Below are 22,615 nucleotides of genomic sequence, written 5' to 3'. Positions count from 1 at the left end.
ACACTGCTGGGTACCAGGAAATACCAATAGATATCGAGCTCTTGTAGAGCCTACATCTGGGGTAAACCTACCTAATGGGCTCCAGCCAGCCAATGTACCAACTAATGCCATCAAAGGAAGAGTACCAGTGAGTCTTATAAACTCAAGTTTGAAGGCTGTGGAGTTGCATCCTCAAAACAGAACTGCAGAGGTACATCAGCCTGAGGGAGTGGTTTCTCAGGTGAAGGTAACATTTGAAGAGAATGGAAATGACCAGTGGGTGACAAGGAGAGAGAAGAGAGGACAAGTTACCTTTCCTCAAGAAAGATGTGGTGGGAGACTGCCAGTTCCAGTTCAAGTGACACGCCAAGGGCTGATTTCTGCACAGGTGGCTAACTTAAGGGCGTTGCCAGCATCAAGAAGTCTTTTCTAAGGATGAGGTGACCAATTTCGATGACTGGGTCAAAGGTGTCCATGACAGGCCAAAGACAGCCAGCGAAGTTGCTCTCAGTACAACTAAAGACACAGCCCAAAGTAGGAAAAGGACTTATGATCGCAAGTCCAGTGGGATTCTCATCAGACCTGGTGACTGTATACCAGTTCGTAGCCATAGACACCAGAGACGTAATAAAACACAGGACAAATGGGAGCCAAATCCCCACACCATGGTCACCCACAACAATCCCGAACTCACGGTTTACACTATCCAGCCTGAACAAGGAGGTCAGGAGAGAGTAGTACATAGGGACCATCTAAAACGTTGGACTTTTAGTCTGACCAGGGCTCGTAGGAGGCATAGAGCAGCATGTCCCGAGGAGACTGAAACCAATGGGGCAAACCCAACCCTGATGAAAATGGCCAGATCCCTCAAATTGACCTGGTGTTACCTGGAGACAGGGGACTAGAAAAGTGGGTAATGAACCATCAGTCCTAAGAAGGTCCCAGAGAATTACTAAGGGTGTACTGCCTGTTAAACTTAGAAATGATTGTTATTGGTTCTATGTAGTGTTTTAATGAATATTGTCATGTATAGTATGAAGAAGTAGACATAGAATGTTAAATATGTTAAATGTTCTTTTGATAATTGTAATGGGTTTTTAATATGACATGATGTGGGTATATGTTGTTAATATGGGGCCCAGCCCAGATGTACTGGTGTAAATATTGTGGCTGTGGCAGAATTTTAGCAAGGAGGTATGTAAGGGGACTGTTGTCCCCTTACTAAAACTCAGTGGGGGTGTTTTGGCTGGCTAGCTCCCAGTACCAAAAGAAAGGTGAAGGGTCGATGGGAAATCAGGACCCTGAGACTGACAGTCCCCAGGAACAATGGGGAGAGGCCAATGCTCCAGGTCAGCCTGATTGACAGGGCGGGCAGGCTAATCAGGAAGTCATGAGACCAGGGGGTCCTGTCCTCAGTGTGAGCTGGAATTGCCTGGGCCAGACAGAGTGGGGCCGAGCTAAGGAGAAAGCAGGGGCCCGAGGTGAGCTGGGGAGCAGAGCAACCACATCCAGAGAGAACCAGACAAGCAGCCAGGAAGCAGGTCAGTGCTGGGAGCAGAGTCACAGAAGCAGCCCACAGAGCAGACCTGTGCTGGGAGCAGAGCTGCAGCAACCAGAGCCAGAGGGGCCAGAGAAGCAGCCCAGGGAGCTGGGGGCAAAACAGCAGCAGTGCTGGGACAGAGTGAAGCTGGAGCTGAGGCAGAGTCATGGAGCTGGGGCTGGAGCAGTCCGGAGCCAGTGCGGTGAGCAGCTGGGGAGAGTGAGAGAGACCCTGGGCAGCGGGCCCAGCGCAGGGAGTTGCCCCCAGCCAAGAGGCCCTGCAGGCCAGACTTGGAGGGGGATTGTAACCCCGATGGGGCGGGGGTGACACTGGGAAGAAGGGTCCTGCCACCTAAAGCCTGAGAGCATGTGGCCACCACCAGAGCACCTGTCTGACTTGCAGCATCCCTGCAGCACAGCCAGGGTCTGAGAAGAAGGCCTGGGACTTGTGAGGAACAGACTGTGAACTGCCCTGACATTCCAGAGATGCTGGTTGTGACGTCCCTGTGCCGCAGAGCAGGGTGATGTGTTTTCCTTTAACCTTTCCCATTTTTTCCTTATTTTTTTAAATTGATTGCTGTTTAATAAATTGTATTTGCTTTGAACTGTATGTAATGATCAGTGGGTCAGGGAAGCATCCAGTGCGGAGAGAGCACCCCAGAGTGGGGACACCCTAGCCCCGGCCCTAAGTGACCACGACAAGGTTGGGGGCCAGGCCCCCCAGGAATCCTGGGCCCAGCCTTGTTGGGGTTACGAGGACTCTGCCACACAGGAGAGTGCAAGGGGAGCCCTTGAGGTCAGGCAGGCCTCTGGGTAAAGGAAGTGGGAGCGAGGACCCAGATCCTTTCGCTAGCCCTTTTCACCGGGGTAGTGTATAAGCCAGGAAAGTTCCCCACAATAGGAGGACCATTCCCCCACTTACATAATGTTAGAATGGGATGTGATCAGCACATAATGAAATGAACAGGTAATTCACTAAACCAGAAACTTTTCAAGTGTAACAGTTTGAAAAAAGTGAAGCTATTTCATTGAGTTTTTCCCTTTTTCAACCAGCTCTATTCACAAGGACTTATTTTCTTTCCATGCAACGACACATGTCCCTGTCTTAACAACTTGATGGGAGTTTATAAAGCTCATGGATGTTCTGACAGCTATGGAGATGGCCAAAGACCCCACTACCTTGTAACACCTGGCAACAGAGCTGGACACACAGCTGTCCTTTCTTCCTTTGGACAAGCTCATATGATTTCTGAACTCAGAGTGCCCGGAATTCCAAGCACATCATGCTGAGGCAGTTATAGGCTTTTTATGTCACCATGTCATGGTCCCTGAGGCAAGGCCTATCATGCTCACTTGGCAGTAGAAAGTTTAGAGATCACCCTGACCTATAGTTTTGGCCAGGGCACTAGTAAAATGCAAGTCATTTATAAGGATTTTAAGGGGTGGAGTGGAGGCTTTTAGTAGCTTAAAAAGAGGCTAGGAACCAAATTGCAGCTGTATATTGGGTTAGATGTATATTTTAGGAACAGAAGGTGCGCTTATCTGTGGCTGCAGCATTAAGCAAAGCAAAGGACAGCATTAAATTATTCTTTATCCATCTAACAGTCCAGGTCATGGGGGAGGAATTCAGGAACTGGCAGGTGTAGTTCCGGTAGAACGACCAGGCCATCGTCCACAAAGCCACCACCTAATGCACCTGGTGAAGGTCTTTGTCTCGCATTCTCTGATCCTGCTTATTCTTTAGGGAACCAGACACGTACCTAGTATTGGCATTGCAAATTCCTTCTGTTGCTGACTAATCTAGGTCATCTCCTGATTTTGACAATGACCCTTCATTTCTCAAATGGTTTTACGCTCAAATACTTATTACCAGATTGACATTTTCCTGTAACTCTCTCAGATCAAGAGATTTTAAGTTTGAAAAATAACCTATTTGAGCATTTCAAGAACATATACATACAAAGTCAGTTTTCTTGCTTAACACAGTCACAATTCAGAAGTCAGAAATGGTCACCTTAAAATGTTTCTTAAAACCAGTGTTGGGGTCCACTAGGCATAGCTACCAGGTAACTCAGGAGAGCGGAAGACCAAAGTGTCGATGAAACTCTTTTGCTCTGGGCCTATCTGAACCCCCAAACTCCATCTTGTGAACTCTCACCTACTTCTGTGTTTACTGCTTTATATGCTCTGTGGCAGGCTGAAGCAGAAATGTATTGGTCAGCGTTTCTAGCAGATGGCTGCAGTTTCACTCACACTAGCAGAAATAATAGAGATAAGGAGGAGGGAACAGAGAGATAGTTAGTTTGCAGATGTCTAACTCAAGGTCACAGAGACTGGGAAAGTTTTCTCACAAGCTTATGTAGAGCTTATTGTAACAGTTGTCTGGAAGGGAGGGGTGAGGGGGAATAGCCAGACAAAGAGATGTATAGAAACAGTTTGAAGTATAAAAGGTAAAAGTTATTTGTATTTGTTGCACTGGATTTGAGACATGCTGGTCTCCTAGTGCCATTTCAGAGCTCTGAAATAAACTTGGCTTGCTTTCTCCCCTCGGTGTCTTTATTGGTGCTAAGCACACCGGGCCACGGACCATTGTAGTCCCCTCGAGCCCCTTTGGGCGGGAACACCAGTGCATCTTTTAGAATAAATTGTCTGGGTTATGTCATTTACATAACCAAGGCAGAGATTTTGGCTAACCAATGTACTATGCATCTAGAATTTCAACATATAGTGATTTTGTTAGGAATTTAATTAGCAAATTATGTCTCCTTTAACTACGTAATTACAAGATACGATGGAATGATTAATTCGGGCCTCTTGATCACTAACACAACTAATGATTAGTTAAAACAGTCACTAATTGCTGCCAGAATGGAAAGTAATCAGGATGCAGATTACTAAGGAAATCAGATATTTTCCACCTCACACGATATTTATTTTTTGTTAAAGCGATTATAGAAATAATCAGGGAAATTCAAGGGGCAGGGTTGAGCACCATTCTAAACTTCATAGTTTCATCTTTTGTCTCTTCATGTTATGAGATCAGTCCATTATAATTGTACATTATACAACCATTAGAGCCAACACACCGGTTCAGTGCATTTTTCTCATCTGTCATTGCTAAATGCAGAACACATGTTGCTGACAGTGAGCTGAGGCTTCAGTCCAGTTCCAGAATAGGGCACATGACCACAAAATCCGTGGCACTTTAAGAATGTACCAACACCAGAGATCTAAGCTTGTGTAACATCAAGCATCCCTGCACTTCAGACACTCATCAGATTCATCTAAAAGGAATTGCGACTCTTACTTTCTTTCATGTTGCTACTTCAGTGTATATTAGTCATTTACACTTAGAGTCTTAACTGCTGAAAGAAACCCAAAACATTCTCAGCCAGCACAGTCTCATCTTGTACTTGAATGCTTTCTGCTTTCACACTGAAGATTAGTACAAATTATAGGAAAAACATCATTCAACAGCTGAGAAATGAGCCAGAACATCTCGTTCACTACTTATCTCTCCAGCACCCATGCTGCTCAGCAAGGACAAGTTTTCATCTCTTCACGTGGAAGACCTAGCTTTGAAGTGTTACATTTATGCTCATGATAATGAAGGACTCATATCACTAGCCAGAGCCATCTGTAGTGGAGGCATGTGTTACCCTCCACCAGGCTCTGACACCAGGTTTCATTCCTGACCTGCCATTCCTCTGCTCTTCATCTCTTGGACTCTAGATAGTAGTTTTCACAGTTCAGGGCAACTGCACATGTATTCCCCCTCCATGGTCCAGCAGGAATACCCGTTCTAGGCTCCTCAGCTGTCACCTCTCTTGTGTGGAGATGTGCATCTCTTGCCTTCCTGGCCAGGGTTTTTCAGGCTGCACAGACCCCTGCCTACATTGTGAATTTCCCTGCAAAGTGCAGCTGGCTGCCTAAGGAGGCCTGCTTTAATTTTGCCCTCAGAAGCAGTGAGCGTAATGACCACAGTTAAGTTCCCACACAGCCCTTTCTAAGCAAGCGCGTATTGAAAACGATAAAAGAACTTACACAAATGCTAATAAGCTTGTGGGCTCTGTCCAGTGAACAGTCCTTCAAACCCTACCTCGAGGTTTTCCTGTGGCTACAAATTCATAATCTCCTTTTGCTAAGAACAAGCACCCCCCTGAATCAGCGAGTTACTCTTTTATGCCAATTGGGCCTTTTGATCCTGGGAATAGATAATTCATAAGAAAGGCCACCTCCCCAGGGCACAGCTTCCTCCCCAGTATTTCCTAGGAAACCTACTAATTCTAACAATTCATCTTAGCTCATTGTTTAAAAAACTCCTTTGACGTTCATAATCCTTCCCAAGGTTTACATTAGTCATGTCTCCTAGACAAGTTAGATATCATCTCACAATGAAACAAACATTTGCACTTTAGTACAATGAGCTCCTAAGATACTTAAACTTAATTCAATAAGGTTTAGCTTAACTCAATGATGCTTGTCCAGGACATTGAGATACCTGTCACACTGGTATTCCAGTGGCATACTCTAGTGCCCCAATTCCCCAATTTGTAAGGGCTTGTTGAGGTATGTGTTCAGATGACCAGAGACTTGTGAGGATATTGATGGAATTTTACTTCAGTTTTTTATAGGAGAGGCTTCTTACTCACTAGCCATTAGGGCTGCCGTGCAATTCAGCTCCTATCAGATAATCACATAAACATAAATCAGGAACCACTTATGTATACGTGGGCCAAAGTTTTTCATCTGCTCAGTTTGGATATCCTCTAGGCCTGCTGCTTTCCCACTTTGCAGGGTGTTGATGCTGGCATCCAATTCCTACATGGAGAAAGGCATTGTAAGATCTAGATTGCTTGATGATTCCGGGGCTATTTGCCAAAATAATAACCAGTTGGCAGTGGTCCGCTTAACCTTCCCACAGAGTAGCACTTGGTGGCAAATGGAGCCAATGGTGACAACAGAAGAATGGCCTCCCACAACATAGTGTCTCAGCACCTACATTATTCAACATCAACAAAAACAACCAGCCAAGCTACCCTGGCATTGGGTAATTTAGGCATACTATCTGTGTGTAGCCCAAGGTCCAGTGTGCTTCAGCAGCAGCAGTGGGAACTGCAAGTTGTGGACTACACACTGCTCTGCACTGGGAGAATGTCCTGGTTCCTGCCAGCCCAGAAAGTATCCTCCACCTCCCCACCCATCCAGCAGGAACTTTCAGCACTGACTGGGAGCAGGATGCAAGCAAGCAAAGAGGAGGCTGCTAGACCGTAATCCTGTTCTCTGTTTCCTTACAGAATAAAACTTTGTTCCTGGTGGTTTGTCTCAGTGGGTCTGATCTGAGGTGAATACACACTGGCACACAATGCAGATCACATAAGGCCTGAGGTTCATCAGTTTGCACAAAAAGCCACAAGACAGATTTACTTTATTTTTAATAACCTCATACTGAGACATCAAACAGGAGGGGAGTTACATCTGCGTCACCACACAGCATAAACACTTTGGCATATTAGGGTGTACTCTGTTGAATGCACTTAACATCCTAGACAAGTACTACGCAGCCAACCAGCTGCATGCAAACCCAGCAAAGACAAATCTGAACTCACCATCTCAAAAACCAAGAGGCCAAATGTCAACTCAATATCAGCTGGCTTGGGACAAAACTTACTCATTCCATAAATCCCATATACCTCAGTGTTATTCTCAATTGCACATGCTCCTTTAGAGCCCATATCTAGAAAACCTAAAGCCAAGATTAGCATATGAAATAACATTCTCAGCAAGCTCGTTACATCAAAGTGGGGTACAGTCCACTCTGCAATCAACAGCACTGGCACTTTGCTGAATAGGCCTGTGCAGTGTGGGCATGATCCTCCCATGCAAAGAAGCTATCTCCTCTACTCAACACCTCCTGCTGCTATATTACAGGATGCTTTAACCCTACCCATGTCAGCAGCCATTACACCCTCACAAGTATTGCTCCTCCTGATATACACCAGGAAGTTGCTAATAGAGTAGAGCACACAAGGCAATTCCCAGATCCAAGACATCCACTATACAATACCGATGCTGAGTTGACTAAAGGTGGGACACATTTTTCTTGCCACCATTATACCCCTAACATTGTCACCCAAACAGACAAGGATCCAGTTATGGCAAACAAGGGTAGAAAATGACCTCGTAGCCTATACACTCTGGCTTCCTCTAGTTGAGCGTCTACCACCCAGTGCAGATCAATGCTGGACTATATGATGTTGCCTTAAATCAACTCTGCACTGGAGCTAGCTGATGTAAAGACATGCTGATCAAATGGGGCTACACCACTGGACCCCCAATACCTGTGACTGCAACAGAGAGCCTTAAAATATGAAGCATCTCCTGTGATGCCAACTGCTTGAGCATGAATGCTCTTTCAAAGACCTGGTGCAGTGCAATGTTTGGGCAATCGCATGTGCACGGATCTGGCAGGAAGCAGTATGAGGATACAAGAACACAGCCAGATTTCTCATAAATAGCTTCAGATCACTCATTTCTCCAAACACCTACTCAAAGTTTGCATTAAGAGGTGCTGCTCCCTCCTTACATCATCTGTGGATGACTGGCTCTGAGCCCTGTTGTGGCCAGTTCTGCCAGTGACCCAGTATGGGATGTAGGTAAGGGGCTTTGTGGACTCACACCTGGTCACTTCCTGTAACACCAGACCCCTCCTCCCACTTTGTTACAGATACTCCATCTTACTGTTGGTTCCCATTCTCTTCAGCTGGACAAGTGAACCAAGGAGATTTACACTGTGCACCCCTATACCACTTCTAGCAGAATAAAAGGGAGGTAAATTTGGATACCAGTGGTTTACCTTTGTGTATAAGGTTTCCGTGGGTTGTGTAAAGCCAACAAAACAGCTTTGCACAAACTCCTACCAACCACACAACATCCCCATTGAGGGGGAAGTACCTGGGTCATGGGAGGAATATGGGTGTTCTCTTCTGCTTCAATGTACTCCAGGAAGGTGTTGTAGCCAAATCTACATCAGCTTCTCAGCTCTTCTAGTCCTGCACTGGTCCCAAGCCAGGCCCATAATTTGTGGGCCGTGAAGGAGGTATACAGCAACCTGCCCCCTCCTTCTGACCTCTGCATAGCTCAGAATTGCAGCCAGAGTGTCTAGAGCAGCTATTATCCCATACCTATAATCAGATCTATATTTTACAGCAGCATGCCACTGCCCATTTTCCTTAAAAGGCTGTCCACTTGACCAGCATGTAGAGTTCCTTTCCGTAACTTCAATAACGTGAGCAGAATGTTCAGTTCGGCGTATTAGTCATTATATAAAATGTTTCAGAGTCCATTTCAATCAGATGGTTATTAATTTGGGGGTTGTACTGAAACATTAGCACAGTTGTTTAATTCTACAGATGCGTTTTGTGTGCAATGTTTTGTTCGTAATGCATGGTAATAGGAAGTAAATAATATCTAATTATGAAGCTCATTTCAGGAGCGTAAGACCACTGTTATTTGTTTTAATCAAACATCCTGCTGCAATAAACCACCAGAAAATGTGACTCACTGCTCTAGCTATTATTTGGCTTTAGGCAGACACCATTCTTTGTTGTTTAGCCAGCTATTATAGTTACAACATTTTGGCCTGAATGTCAGGAAAGCTGAGCATTTATAAACCCTACTGCAATCAGTGGATGCTGTGGGGGCTCAGCACCTTTGAAGTTCAGGCCCTTGGCACATGTAGGCTTGGCTACACCACCTTCCTGGAGTGCATTGAGGCGGAAGAGAACACCCATATATTGTTCTTCTGCATAATTAGTATAATTAGCATTGAAAATGACAAGTGTAGACATGTGTTTTCCTCTTTGCATCCTGTTTTCTACGCCTCCAGCAAGGTTTTGCTAACTCAGATATTATCCCAGCAACCACCCAGATTGACTTTTACACAGGAGTATGCATTTGACTACTTGTCCTTTCGAAGTTGTTTAGGAAGGGTAACAAGAGTTCAGCACTGCAGCGAGTAACAGCAAGAATGAGAAACAAGAGTTTTCTACCTCTCTGCACATTCACTTACTTGTTCTACAAGGAACAGGGAAAGCCAGGAGAAGAGGAAGAAAAAAAAAATCAGTCTCTCCGATGAGCAGTCCATCCTATCACAACATGCATTTTAAGACTGAGTAATTCAAAAGCCAACAGCTACTTGCATCATGTCCTTTTCAGCATAGGAGCTTTTGGACAGTTGCCTTTGAAAACAGAGATAGCTTAATGAGAACAAGTGACGTACTGAACTGAGGTTGAGATTGTCTTCAGCTCCATCGTCACTACTGAAGCAGCCATTTGGTTCCACATATCAATCTCAGCTATGTTAAGTTTATTTTCTTCACCTGTGAAAGTCAACTTTGGGCCGGCGTGGACCAATGAAGTGCTTCATACTCAGCACTTCTGGAGTATCTTTTCCGAAGCACTTGAAAATTGAATGCATTGATAGTCTCAACAGTGCTTTAAGTTACACAGTTTTCAGTGCTCCCTTACGGATAGGAATTTGAGACAGAATTAGCAATGTGCCTATCAACACTGAGGAAATCAGTATTAGAGTCAGGATTAGAATAGACGTGTTCCTGGCTCCCAGTCTCACACTCATACCACTCCCTCAAAGCCATGTTTGTGAATTACTGGGACCCATCCCTGCAACGTCATCTGAACTCTGGCCTGCTAGAGACTTTGCATTCAGAGATTCTAAACTAAGGGAGATGTGGCAAGGATATCATGCCCTCCCTCCTGTTTTCAGATGAGATGGCATCCCTGAGGCTGAAAAGCTTTAGTGTACTGCTGTAACACCCCATCCTGGTTGCCAAGGAGCTGGATGGGCAAGCTGGCAGGAAAGCAGACAAGGTTCTATCATCATCAAAATCAAAGTCTCTGTGGACTGTATAGATTTTCACAAATTAGCAAATTCCAATGAAAAAGTGTTTCATCAGAGTTTTTCTGACCAGCTCCAGCAACCTGCACTCATCTACTGCAAAAAATTATGGGATGCAGTGGGATAGTAAAACAGCCCATTATTGGTGGGTTGACACAGGCAATGGAGCCAAAATAGGAACTGACTTTAAATTACTGACATGAGGAATTTATGCACCTGGTTCACATGTGAACCCAGTCATTGTGCCACATTTATAGTTAGAAAGTACAAGTACATTGGACATACAGTAGTGTCACCCTTCCTTTCTACCTCCAGCTTCCCATCACCTAGGGTCAGACTCCCCTTTGTGCTCTCTCTATTTCTGTCCAGTCTGCTCCACCCTCACAATTTGCATCCCTGTCTCTCCAGTGTTCCAGCAACTGCCTCTCTCATGAGTTCTGGTATCCAAGTCACACTCAACCTTGTCTCCCCACCCTCATGTCTCCGGATCTCCTTTGTTCATCCTCCTCCACTACTGCTTCCGTTTCCTTCTACTGCTGTTTTCCACCCTATTCAGTCCTGCTTCAGTCCACTCCCTCTTTCTTTAACCATATCTTTCTGGAACTGGCTCATTGTTTCCCTAACAGCTCAGACTGAAGTCCATGTTGAAGGAACATTGACAGCCTATGAACCCATCTAGAAACTCAGTTTTTTGCACTGTAAGGAATGGAGACTCAATCCATTTCTTTTATATCTGGCTAGGTCCATAGCATACTAAGGCCAGATTTCTTTTGGACTACCATCATAAGTAGCTGTTGGTCTCAAATTGAGCAAACAGTGTCTGTTTGCCCAGGATCAAATGCTCTTTTTGTAGCAGAAATTTTGTATTTGCCTCTCAAACCAGCTTAACTGTTTATCTGTGTCACAGGGATGTCAGCTCACCTCCTGCTCCTGGCAATTCTAGGGATTAGCTCTTTCAGCCTGACTCCCTCTGCCTGCAGTTCCCCAGCCCCTTGTCTCACTCTGTTGCTCTGTGGCCCCTCTCTTGCTCCTCAGGAGCTGCAGCACCACATTTTCTTGACTTAACCCTCTGGCCAAGTCACAAGAGTCCTCCCCTTCTGGCATACTCTTACAGTCTTCCATGGCTCCCAGGCAGTCCTTAACTCCACTGCCCTGACTGAGCCACTCCCTCAGTGGCTAGAACAAATGGACCTGGACAATCTTCAGGTTCACTACCCAGATGGTGCCTCTCATTCAGTGACTGGTAGGGGGACCCAGGCCCACCCTCTACTCTGGGTTCCAGTCCTGGGCCCTAGCTCCAGCAGCAAAGGTCCAGGCAACCATAAACCTTCCTGCCATTCCCTTAGACTACTTCCTACCTTGCCTATCCCAGACTCCCATTTTCTACCCTTTTAACCAAACCCCTTTCCTCTGGGTCCGCTAGACAAATCCCTCCCTCTCCCTTGTCCTAGGGAAAGGGACTGCAGCCCTTTTTCTACTACCAGCTCCCTCGCTTTATAGAAGCCTCACCTGTTCCAGCACCTGTGAGCTTCCTCTTCTTAGGGCTTTTCTCTCAGCCTGAATGTCCCCCAGTTTGTAGCCTAATTGGCCCATATGACCTCTGTTAACCCCTTCAGGGTGAGTATGGGGGGGTCACACCCCTCACAGTCATGTCCAATATTTGTATTCCCATGCATACTTTATTTACAAACAAACCCCCTCAGTCCAAAAAAGTTGCATACACTGAGCCTGAAGAGGGCGCTTTGAGCTTTTCTTTGGGAAAACTCTTCCTGGTGAGCAGGTACAGTTACACAGCTATGATGGTGAGGAGAAAACTAGTTTGTAAGCAAAATTGATTATGCAGGTGACATTAAAGAAATTGCTTCTTTTCTTCACACCTGCATCTTTTTATTTCTGTTTTGTCCACTCCTCCCTCACACATCCCTGGTAGAGTTTTCCCTTCTACTTTTTGTTAATAGGACATAAAAGTTTCTTTGCTTCAGCTCTGGTAAGCCCTAGTTTGTCTGTCTGCTTGAACACAAAGGGATCGTGATTAAGCTTAATCTGCTTCTGTGCATGGACTCAGCATTTTCTCCCCTCAAGCTTCTTTCCTACCCATTCCATTTTCACCAGGGCCCTGTGTTTTGGATCGTAGCAATATCTATGTGAATTACAGATCTTCTGTGACACCAATCAGTTTTGGCTTTCATCAGTAGCCCATGCAAGTGAGAAAGATGCAGTTAAGACTGAAAGATTTTTAAGCAGCCCAACATGGTTTCATTGGAAGAAGAACCGGCCCTTCTCTAGCCCCACTCTCAAATGTGACCGCAAATTGCAGTCAGTTATAGGTCTCAAATATGAGAAGGTTGCTAGACTGAACTTCAGGGGGTAAGGAAGGGGAAGAGCTGCTTCTGTTAGAAGTTGACACCTTTTTGAAAGGCTTCAGGCAATAATACTGTACACAAACAGCACCTTACATCTGCAATCCTGATTCTATTGTGTTCATGGTACATAGGAAAAGGCCCTCATTTTTCAGTCCCTGCGTCACTGTTCCCCTCCCTTATGCATTACAAGTATGAAATCTTATCTACATTTCACAGACTGAGCATCTGACTGAATCAGATAGGTCGGCAGCAGACCCAGGAGTTCAATGCCTAGTTCCTGGATCCACTCCCATGCTCCGTTCACAAAGTTACTAAATCGTTACTGCCAATCTGCTCCCCTCAGTTTATGAGCAGAGGGAAGCCAATGAGGGTAGCAATTGGCCAGGAAACACATACATCTAGGGGTTTAGTGCCTCCTCCTGTCACTTTACTGAGTGTCTCAGGAACACTGATGGAGTTTATACTCTACTCCACTGCGTGGTAGGGAAGTATTAACCCCATTTCACAGTTGGGGAACAGAAACAGATGCACCGATTTGTTCAAGGTCACAAGTCCACAGCAGAACCAGGAATTCAGCCCACATTTTGTGACCTAAGCCCAGATCCTGAACCCAGCTCCATTCTTCTTCTCATGCTTTGCCCCTCAGACACCACTATCAAAGGCTGGGGGCGGGGGGAGAGAAGGGGAAGACTGGCTGCAATAGCTGCATCTCTCCAGTATCAATAACTGTGAGCCCCCTTGGTTATTTCCTCACATGATAACGATTACCAGCCAACACTGCTGCTTGCAACATCTCCTTGTGTGCTGCACAACCCAACCCAGGCCAACCTCTTGTAGAGAGTGTGTATGGAAGATCAACATGCAGTCATCATTAGTGGTCCCAGGGTGTAGCAGAGACAGGAAGCCCCCAGGTCAGTGTCTTGGGTCTTCATTGAAGCCCCTTTTCCCCAAAGATCTGAATGACTCCCCCCCCCACTGAAGGTCTGGTGGCCCTTAGCCCCTCCTGCTCCAAAAGGAGCTAAACTTATTACCCTTAATGAGATAATTCCCTCTTATTCTTCACCTTAAGTTTAGAATGTTAAGTTCCTAGCCTCTGCTTTGTGCTTTACTCTTTCCCTCCCATTCCTGAATAAGGAACCATCTGGCCTCATAGCAGAGTAGAATTGGTTTCAAAACCAGCATGTCATGTCAAGGGCCCCCAGCACAAGCTAACTGGCAGTGTTTTCCATCTAGATTAGAACAGTGTAAATGTTATTACCTTTCAAAACCAGTGTTCTGTTTTTATTTGCTTTACTGTAGCATTTGTAAGCCCCAACCCAGATCAGGAAACCTTTGTGCTAGACATATCACACCTAACCTTGGTTTTAAAAACAATACTCTCCTTTAGAAAGGAAACCTTTGCAGAACGTTTTTATCTCCATAAGCCAGTAATAGTATTCCTTGCAGCCATGGAAATTATTACCACCACACAAACCTAAGGTTTTGCTCTATAAATGATCAACTTACAATCAAAATTGTTATCAGTGGAAGAGCAGGTGACTTACCAGACAAAACCAAATAAAGGCTTTTAAAAAAGGAATTTGTTAAATAATCATTTATTTAAAAACACTTTAAAAATACAAAAATAAATATCTGCTTGCTTGCCTGGCATTTTAGATGGATAAAAGATTCACTAAACTCAGTTCACTTTCACCTAACACACTGTCTCTTTTCAAGCTACACCCTTTATTTGTAGCTTTCATCCTCACCGAAAAGCTGTACAGATCATCTTCTGCAATACCAACAAAGAAAAAATCCTCATTAAAGATGGGGTTTCTGCTTCTTTTTATAACAGTGCTTCTCTGCTTCTGAATTTTCCCTGGCACAAGGGAGAAGGTGATGCAGCAGTTTATACTTTTAGGCTCCACAGATGCATCATATAAACCCTCTGCACTGATTAGACGGAGTCTCAGCCTTCTGTTGTCTGAACAATACTCGGCTGACAGTCTCAACAATCCTCCTCTGTCCAGTAGCACTGTGCTCTCCCCAACAAGCCTCTCTCGGCCACAGGTAAGGTCCAGTGGGAAGATAGCGGAATGTGACAGGTGAAAGCTCCGCGTACGGAAGGACTCAACTAGCCCCTCTGAAGACCTCCTGGTGGCATTGGGGCTGTTATCATTGGAGCTGCTCTCATCTGTCGATAAGGAGTTGTTCCTTACCATGCTGGATTTGTTCCTTGCTCTCAGTGCCCTGCCAAGCAGCCCCTCTTGGCTCCGAGCTTTGAACAATGGGCAGGATCTGGGAGGAGATCTACTCAGCAGTGGGGAGCTGAAAGGAGACGAGTCTGTGGAAGAGGTAGTATCACTGTCCCCAGCGCCTTGCCTGTGCAGGAGTGGATGCTTAGAAAGCACTCTGGCAGAGGCAGAGCTAATGGCAATGGGGCTGGAAGCTGCCCCTCTGCCAGCGTAGGTATTGGCTCTGGATCGAGGCAGCATCAAGCTGGATAGAGAGCTGCTGCATGGGTCATTGTGGAAGATGGACTCCTTCCTCCTGGTGTGGGGACTCTCCAGCAAGGTGCAGAAGCCATAGGAGGTCTGGGCTTTGGGGAAGTGGGGCAGGGACAGCGCTGCCTGTGACTGTGGGTCTGAGTTGGAGCAGTCCTCCTCCAGGGCTGAAATCTCCTCGGCACTTTCTATCTGGATGAGATGCGGCAAGAATGGGCTGGGGCCACAATCGGCCGTACCAGGAGGATGTAGACTGGGCTCTGCCAGGCAGCGGTCGTGCGGAGAGGAAATGGTCAGTCTGGGTGGGATGCAGAACTCTGGGATCCTGTCTGGGGTTAAAATGTTGGAAAAAGTAGCTGCCCCGACCCGGGCTTTCTCTGGCACCATCTGACCAGGCTGCAGCCCCAGGAAGGAAGGACTCAGCGGGTTGCTGTTTCCAGGTGATGCTTTCATCTTCTCCAAGAACCACATCACTGCAGCTGGATACAGAGAGAGAAAGGTCCCTGCGGCAGAGCTCAAGTTCACCTGCAAACAGAAGCAGAAGCACATGAACATCTTCTGACCGGCAGCAGCTAAGCAAAGCCCTGCCTGCATGCTGAGTCCCTTTCTATCCTGCTGCACCACTAACAACCTAGGTGAACTTTATCTTCTCCTACTATCATAGCGACATCTCCCCCCACCCCAGCCTCTTATGGCAAAGGATAAAACTAATAGGTTACTACAGAATTTAAACAGTGTCCTAAAAAAGTTAACCTAAGAACTGATCACATTTAACTAAGACTCAAATCCCTGCTCTATAGCAGTTTCTCTCCATTAAATTCCATAAGGCTTCTCCACAAGTCAAGCTCACCCATACCTTGGCACGTTTAAGCCACTTGTTATTTCAGACAATTGGCTAAGAGCCCGTTCATCAGTGTCAGTTTAGCACAGCCCCTTCTTCCTGCTGCTCTGGAGAGCTCACTTCAATAGTGGGGAGAAAAAGAGCCAGGCTCTGCTTTTATAAGCAAGCCAGGCAGCCTCATGCCCAATCAGACACTGAAGGGGGGTGGGGGCGTGGAAAGGGGAGATGCAACCAGCTCCTCCCTTTGACGAATTTCCAGGCTGCTAAGAGGCTCCACGCAGTCCAAGCTAAGCTCCCAGCAAAGCTCATGCTGCCTCTGGCTTGTTTTCCCTGTTTCTCAAGTGCTAACAGCTGCTGCTACTGGGAGGCAGGTGCACCTGAATCAAAGAAAAGGAAGGAGACACCCTACACTCCTCACCCCCCAGATTGCCAGGGCTGGTGGAGAAACTGGTGTGTACACACACACACACACACACTTCAAATTCACTCGGGAACCAGATACTCTCTGCACCAAGTACACAGATCTAATGCATGATGCAAGAGGCCTGTGCATACAGCAGAAGGAGCCAAATTCATCCCTGGGGTAAAAACATCCATTGGCATCAGTGATGTGGTTCGTTGTACCACAGGGGAAGACAGCTGTGTGTGAGATAGTTCTTACCAGCTGGCAAGAGCTGAATTTTCACCACATTTTAGTGCATCAAGCTATGCCAATCCCAGTAGGTTCCCTTCTCCCGGGCATCACGGAACCATTGTCCTGGGTTGGGTCCATTCAGGGCCAGCTCCAGGCACTTACAGCAAGCATGTGCTTGGGGCAGCCAACGGAAAGGGGCCAAAGAATGATGTGGCGGCGGTACAGCTGCCGCTGAAGTGCCGCTGATCGCGGCTTCCCCCCCCCCCCCACCAGCCACTTGGGGCGGCAAAAATGCTGGAGCTGGTCCTGGGTCCATTCATACTATTTCACGGTGAAGGGAGTTTGAATTCACCTAAATGCTCAGAACCACTGCATTTTGCAGCTGAATCCATAAGCTGCATAAGCCTATATCCCTCCCCATTATCCCCCTGCTCCAATTACCACTTGTTTTATTGTAATGTCTATTTACACCATAAGCTGTTTCAAAATAAAATATCCAAAAACAAATAGTAACAAGTCACCTCCATGCTTCTGTTTATCTAGAAACTTTGGCACCTTTCCTGGATTTGAGCAGCAGAGAACATGGATTTTTATTTCCTTTACACTGTGATAATTTAGAGCAACTTCAGATGGTTAACCCTTGCATTTCTGTATAAGTCAACGCATATATTTATATATTACCACTACCCCTCTTATCTTTATCTACAGAGAAACACAGAGTGTGTATTCTGGAAGAAGATGTAATCAGAAAGCGTTGGTATCAGGGGCGGCTCTAGCTTTTTTGCCGCCCCAAGCATGGCTGGCAGGCTGCCTTCAGCGTCACGCCTGCGGGAGGTCCCCCGTCCCGTGGATTCGGCGGCATGCCTGCTGGAGGTCCGCCGGTCCCGCGGCTTCGGCGTACCCGCCGCCAAATTGCCGCCGAATCCACGGGACCAGCGGACCTCCCACAGGCATGCCGCCAAAGGCGGCCTGACTGCCGCCCTCGCAGGGACCGGCAGGCCGCCCCCCGCGGCTTGCCGCCCCAGGCACGCACTTGGAGCGCTGGTGCCTGGAGCCGCCACTGATCAGGCCTGTACTGTGGGTGCAAGTGAATACAGGTGCAGGGATACAAAGCAAGTGAAATCTGAGAGGAAGTGATTTTTATTCAGACTCTGGGTTTGTGCAGTTTAGGGAGAGAGAGATTAGACCAGGGACAGATACCACATGGGCTAACCCTGACCTAGCCTCAACTTTTCTTCAAGTACAGATCCAGGTTAACCCCTTTTACCTTTGGTTAGCTAGTAGAGTTGACTGCTCAAATCCCTGCTAGGATGAGCCTCAGTCAGCTTAATTCAGGCAAAAGCAGCTCACCTGGGCCTTTGCTGGGAGGACTCTGGGGATGGCTAACGCCAACCTTTTCTCTTAATCTATTCCAATTTTTTTTAAAATTAAAGGATTCAGCAGCCCGGAACTAAAGAAGTGGGGGCTGCAAAAGCCCTTAGCACACTTTCATTCCAGAAGACAACACAGAACATTCCTGATACAGCGAAGGGGAAATAAGTTTGGAGGGTGGGAGAGGGAGGAAGTTCTCATGATTTTTAAACACATCATAAAGCAGCAAGAGATCATCAAGCCAATTCATTCTGCTTTGCTAGTGATCTTTAAGCAAGAAACCTTCTGTGACCCTTAAAGCATCAGGATAGATGACTCTTTTCAGACACTGTATTGAGTTACGTGGAGCTATGGCTACATGCATTCCTGCAAAATTTCCCGATAGTAATCTCTCTTGTGATGAAAGACAATGTGAGCTGAGGAGGTTGCCAAGAAACTAGCCAAATACTTAATTGAATCTGTAAGCCACCAATTAGAGAGATACAAGAAAGTAGTTTGTCTTAAATTTTGTTTTATCCTCTGACAAACAAGCTTCCTGTTCACTTAGGCCCAGATCCACAAAAGGTATTTTGGCTCCAAACTTCCATAAGTGAATCTAATCCCTGGTATCTAGATTAGAGCTTGACATGCTTAGAGAAACAAGTCAAATCAGTACTCGTGGGGGGAAAATATTTTCAATTTAATGAGAGATTCAGCCCCAAAACACAAATACTGAGTGTGATTCTCCACCACTTATGTCTGTTTTTATACTAGTTTACCTTTGTTTCTTAAATGGAGTTATACAGAAATTGCCACAGAGAAAGCAAGAGAGAAATGAGGCCTGGTTGAGCACAGGATTTCAGTTATTTGTGGTTGAGTGGGGGAGGAAGTGCTAATGCAAGCATCCACAGAAAGATTGTGATTAAGGCATGTCCTTGACAACTCTTGGCTTATGGACATTCATTTTAGAATCCCTGAAAAGGGACCACCACAAGTTGGGAGCATCCCTTTGTCTCAGCTCCAGGACAAAGAGGATAAAGTTTGGGTTGCCTTTTTCCTGGGACAAAAGAACACTTTCTTTTCCTAGTCTAAACAGAAAAAAAAAAAAAAACAACAACCCTCTTTCTAGTTCTTTAATGTTTTTTTACTTGTTGTTGTTTCCTCTTGGCCAGAATAAGAAAGGGTAAAGTCCCTCAGACACTGGTGGGTACTAGTTAACTGTTAAGAACTAATTTAAGACAAGTTCCTTTAGACTGGGTGGGTGTGCTAAAAGAATGAGATTGTACAGCTTTTAATTGGAATACCCCTGTGGAAAGAAAAATAGGAGGACAAAACATGCCAAAACTTTCTGAAAATCAATTGTTTTTCTTAGCAAACTCACCTACTTGAAGCTGACCTGCTACTTGAGAAAGCTGAAATCAAATACAGACCCTTAAAAAAAGGGGTAGTCTGACTCTTCCACTTATAAAGAAACACAACCAACACAGGTGGGGCAGATTTGCTCAAAGCCTATAAGCCACTTTAAGAATTCAGAGCTGCTTAGGATACTCTGCTGGACTATTCACACAGGTTCGTTTTCTTTAGCTAGGGATGGGGAAGAATTTAGTTAAGATTGTACAGCTGAGAGGTTAGATTAGTATCATAGACTAAGCATAGATGAGAAACAATGACCCCCACAGCTGCTCTTTAATTACAGTTAGAAATAAACCTATGTTTGTTTTTCTGTTTTGTTACTTTGGGGTTTTTTTCTTCAAGGGGTGGGGGACAACTTTATCTCTTGATCTAGATGCTCTCCGGTGTGGTTGAGCAACCTAAGATGTGTTTTTCAGTGAAATTTCCGAATCTGACTCTTTTGTTTTAAATGCGCGCTGTCTCTCGAGGTGATTGAGAACACTTCGCCTGGGAATCTTCAGAAGTCACGGGCAGTTCCATTTATAAAATGAATATCATCCCCTGCACAGAGAGAGACATGCTCACTGTGTGAGCAGTAGGCCCAGTACTACAGGGTGGAGAGCAAAGGGGACATTTATCCCCCCCCCAGTAACCTTCAGGGGGCCCCAAATTATTGCCAGAAAGGCCAAAATATGCACAAAGTTATCCAGTGTTAAGTAGCAGCAGCAGTAGCAGTGATAATGATCAGATATTCACACAATAGCCAAATTTTACTTTTTTAAACTCTTAAGATTTTCCAGGGATCTGACTATCCACGGGACTCCTGGAAGGTTGTTCATTTTTTAAATAGCAACATCCAGCGGATCCAAAATGCCCACTTGTCCCCTCCCCAATAATGGGACCCTAGAACTAGCCCTGGTGCGCAGATAAGGATCCAACTGAAAGTGTACGCCAGTGGAATGCACAGCAACTGTTTATGCTTTCTGCTAACAAAACCCCAGCTTTTCACTGCTCAGCAAAATCATACCTTCCTTTGTGTTTGCATATGCATGTCTGTGTTAGAGACATCTCATAGCATATTAGCCATGAAAATTACAGTTCCTCCCCCTGTAAAAACTAACTTTTCTTTTTGCCCCATGTGATATCAGAGTGGAGTGTGTCAAGGGGGTGTATAACACACACACACACACACACACGGCTGTTTTTAATCCTTACCCTCCAAGCAGAGTTTTGACCCCTCCAAAAGGGGGCAGTGCCAGACATGCCATGATCTTCTCCACTGGAAACTTCTCTACCATAATTGTTCTTACTCAGATGCCCTGGGGATGGATGGCAGCATTACATTCTAAAATAAGATAAAAGAAGAATCCCAGCTGGTATCAGCGAGCAATAAAAGAAATAAGGCTCCAATCTTGAAAACAGTTAACAGAACGACTCATGTATAAAGTTAAGCATGTGCTTAAGTGTCTGCACATCTCCCATGGAAATAAGCACTCAAATGTACAGTTAGCTGTTTAGCTCGCTCTGTTCAAATCCGTTTCTATTTTCCTTGATTAATCACAGAGCACAATTAAAAGGCAGTGCCAGGGAGGCCTCCTGTAGCTACAAAATGTTCCTATAATAAACTGCTTTTAAAGCAGGAGGACATTTAATTTGTGACAGTGATATAGCACAAGGGCTTTGTTCCTCTTATACCAAATAACCGATGGATGGATCCTTTAGGCTGATGGATGCTGATGAAATACAGTGCTGATTGGCAATGCTCCATTATCAGCTAGCTGCTGTCTGAATGACTTAGGAAACAGATTGTACAAGTTCTATAATGAAAACCAAAATTTGTTCTAGCTTGAATGCTCATGTCCTATTTTGGGCTTGTTATTTTCAACAACAAAAAATATGTCACTCCTGTCTTGGTATTCAGTGTACTCTGTCTCTCTGACACACAAGCTTGTAACTAACCTCAGATTTAATAACCCTTTTCACACAAGAACATGACTGCAGTCATTTCTTTTTCAACGAGAAATTCAGCTTAGCTCACCACCCCCCTATGGGCAGCACTATGAATTTCAGTGGTACAGTAGCTGATCATTAAGGCTGTGATTTTGGCGTGGGTATTTTTATTAAAAGTCACGGTGAGGACATGGCCAAAAAACAATAAATCACAGATTTATAGAAGCCTGAGCTCCGGTGCCATGAGGGTGATGCCTTAATCCCCACACCCGAGGCTCAATTATTGGAATTTTCAGGAAGTGATGGAGGTCTCGTAAAATCATGGAATCCGTGACCTCCATGACTGACTCGTAGCCTGACTGATCATCGTGGGGCAATTCATTCCTTTAATCACGAAACGAATGCAGGCTTGTGATGAACATTGAGTTTAAGAAGCTAATGGAAGTGAATTCTCCAGTTCTTGGGCCAGTTTTCCACTGTCTGTGGTTCTAATAGTTCATTTCAGCTCTGAACTGTAGAATGCATCAGGTCCTATGCTAAAGAAGCTTTGAGTTGAACTCCAACAATGCTAATCTTTGGTGTCATTATGGGGTCATCTAAGACTTAATGACTTATTTTAACCTCTGAAGGAAAGACCTGTGAGAGGGGGAACCAGAAGGCCCAGGAAACTCCAGCAGGTTGAACTTCCAGTGTTTCCTCCTAATGGCCCAATCAAAGGGAGAGACCACAGAAGGGACAAGAGGTGCAGACCTCCAAACCTGAGATGTCCTGGGATCAATGGTGCACTCTGGTCCCAACCCCAAGGATCTTTAAGCCTCAGAAGGGAGGGTTTGCCCACCCATAATGACATATAGGCCTCTCCTCTTGATAGCTGGTTCAGCCACTGGCTGCCTTCCCCTGAAGTCATGCAGAGCAAACTGCTGCAAGGTTCTGCAGGAGTGAATGTTGCTTGCAGAATATGACTTGTTCCCGCACGCCCAAACCACAAAGGGCTTTTGTGGCCTTGAGTGTCATTGCTCCTCTCCCCTACACTCACCCTAGCTGGCTTCTCCATGCCCACCTTACTGGAGAAGAGCATCAGGCCCTAAATCAGGGGTCAGAACCACTATGTTGTATGATGGACACTGGACAAAATTACTGGACTTAGTGACGGACATTGGCAGGTGG

At 45.6% G+C, this 22,615-nt stretch overlaps 1 protein-coding gene across 1 annotated transcript; it reads right to left on the bottom strand.

Moving 5' to 3' along the window:
* Positions 1-14,436: 14,436 nt before the first annotated feature.
* Positions 14,437-16,229, bottom strand: LOC112105077 (C2 calcium-dependent domain-containing protein 4C-like). Its single transcript, XM_024197727.1, has 2 exons — positions 16,138-16,229; positions 14,437-15,806 (listed from the first exon to the last, which is right to left on the bottom strand). The coding sequence occupies exon 2, from the start codon at positions 15,750-15,752 to the stop codon at positions 14,451-14,453; it is 1,302 nt and encodes a 433-aa protein (XP_024053495.1). The 5' UTR covers positions 15,753-15,806; positions 16,138-16,229; the 3' UTR covers positions 14,437-14,450.
* Positions 16,230-22,615: the final 6,386 nt, after the last annotated feature.

Source organism: Terrapene carolina, unplaced genomic scaffold (genome assembly GCF_002925995.2).
Source record: "Terrapene carolina triunguis isolate 2854851 unplaced genomic scaffold, T_m_triunguis-2.0 Scaffold67, whole genome shotgun sequence".
NCBI classification, from domain to species: domain Eukaryota; kingdom Metazoa; phylum Chordata; order Testudines; family Emydidae; genus Terrapene; species Terrapene triunguis.
This window is presented reverse-complemented; position numbering and strand designations above follow the sequence as displayed.

What these genes read in the sequence shown, in the direction of transcription:
- LOC112105077 (XM_024197727.1), bottom strand. Translation starts at nt 15,752, where the DNA reads ATGTGGTTCTTGGAGAAGATGAAAGCATCACCTGGAAACAGCAACCCG.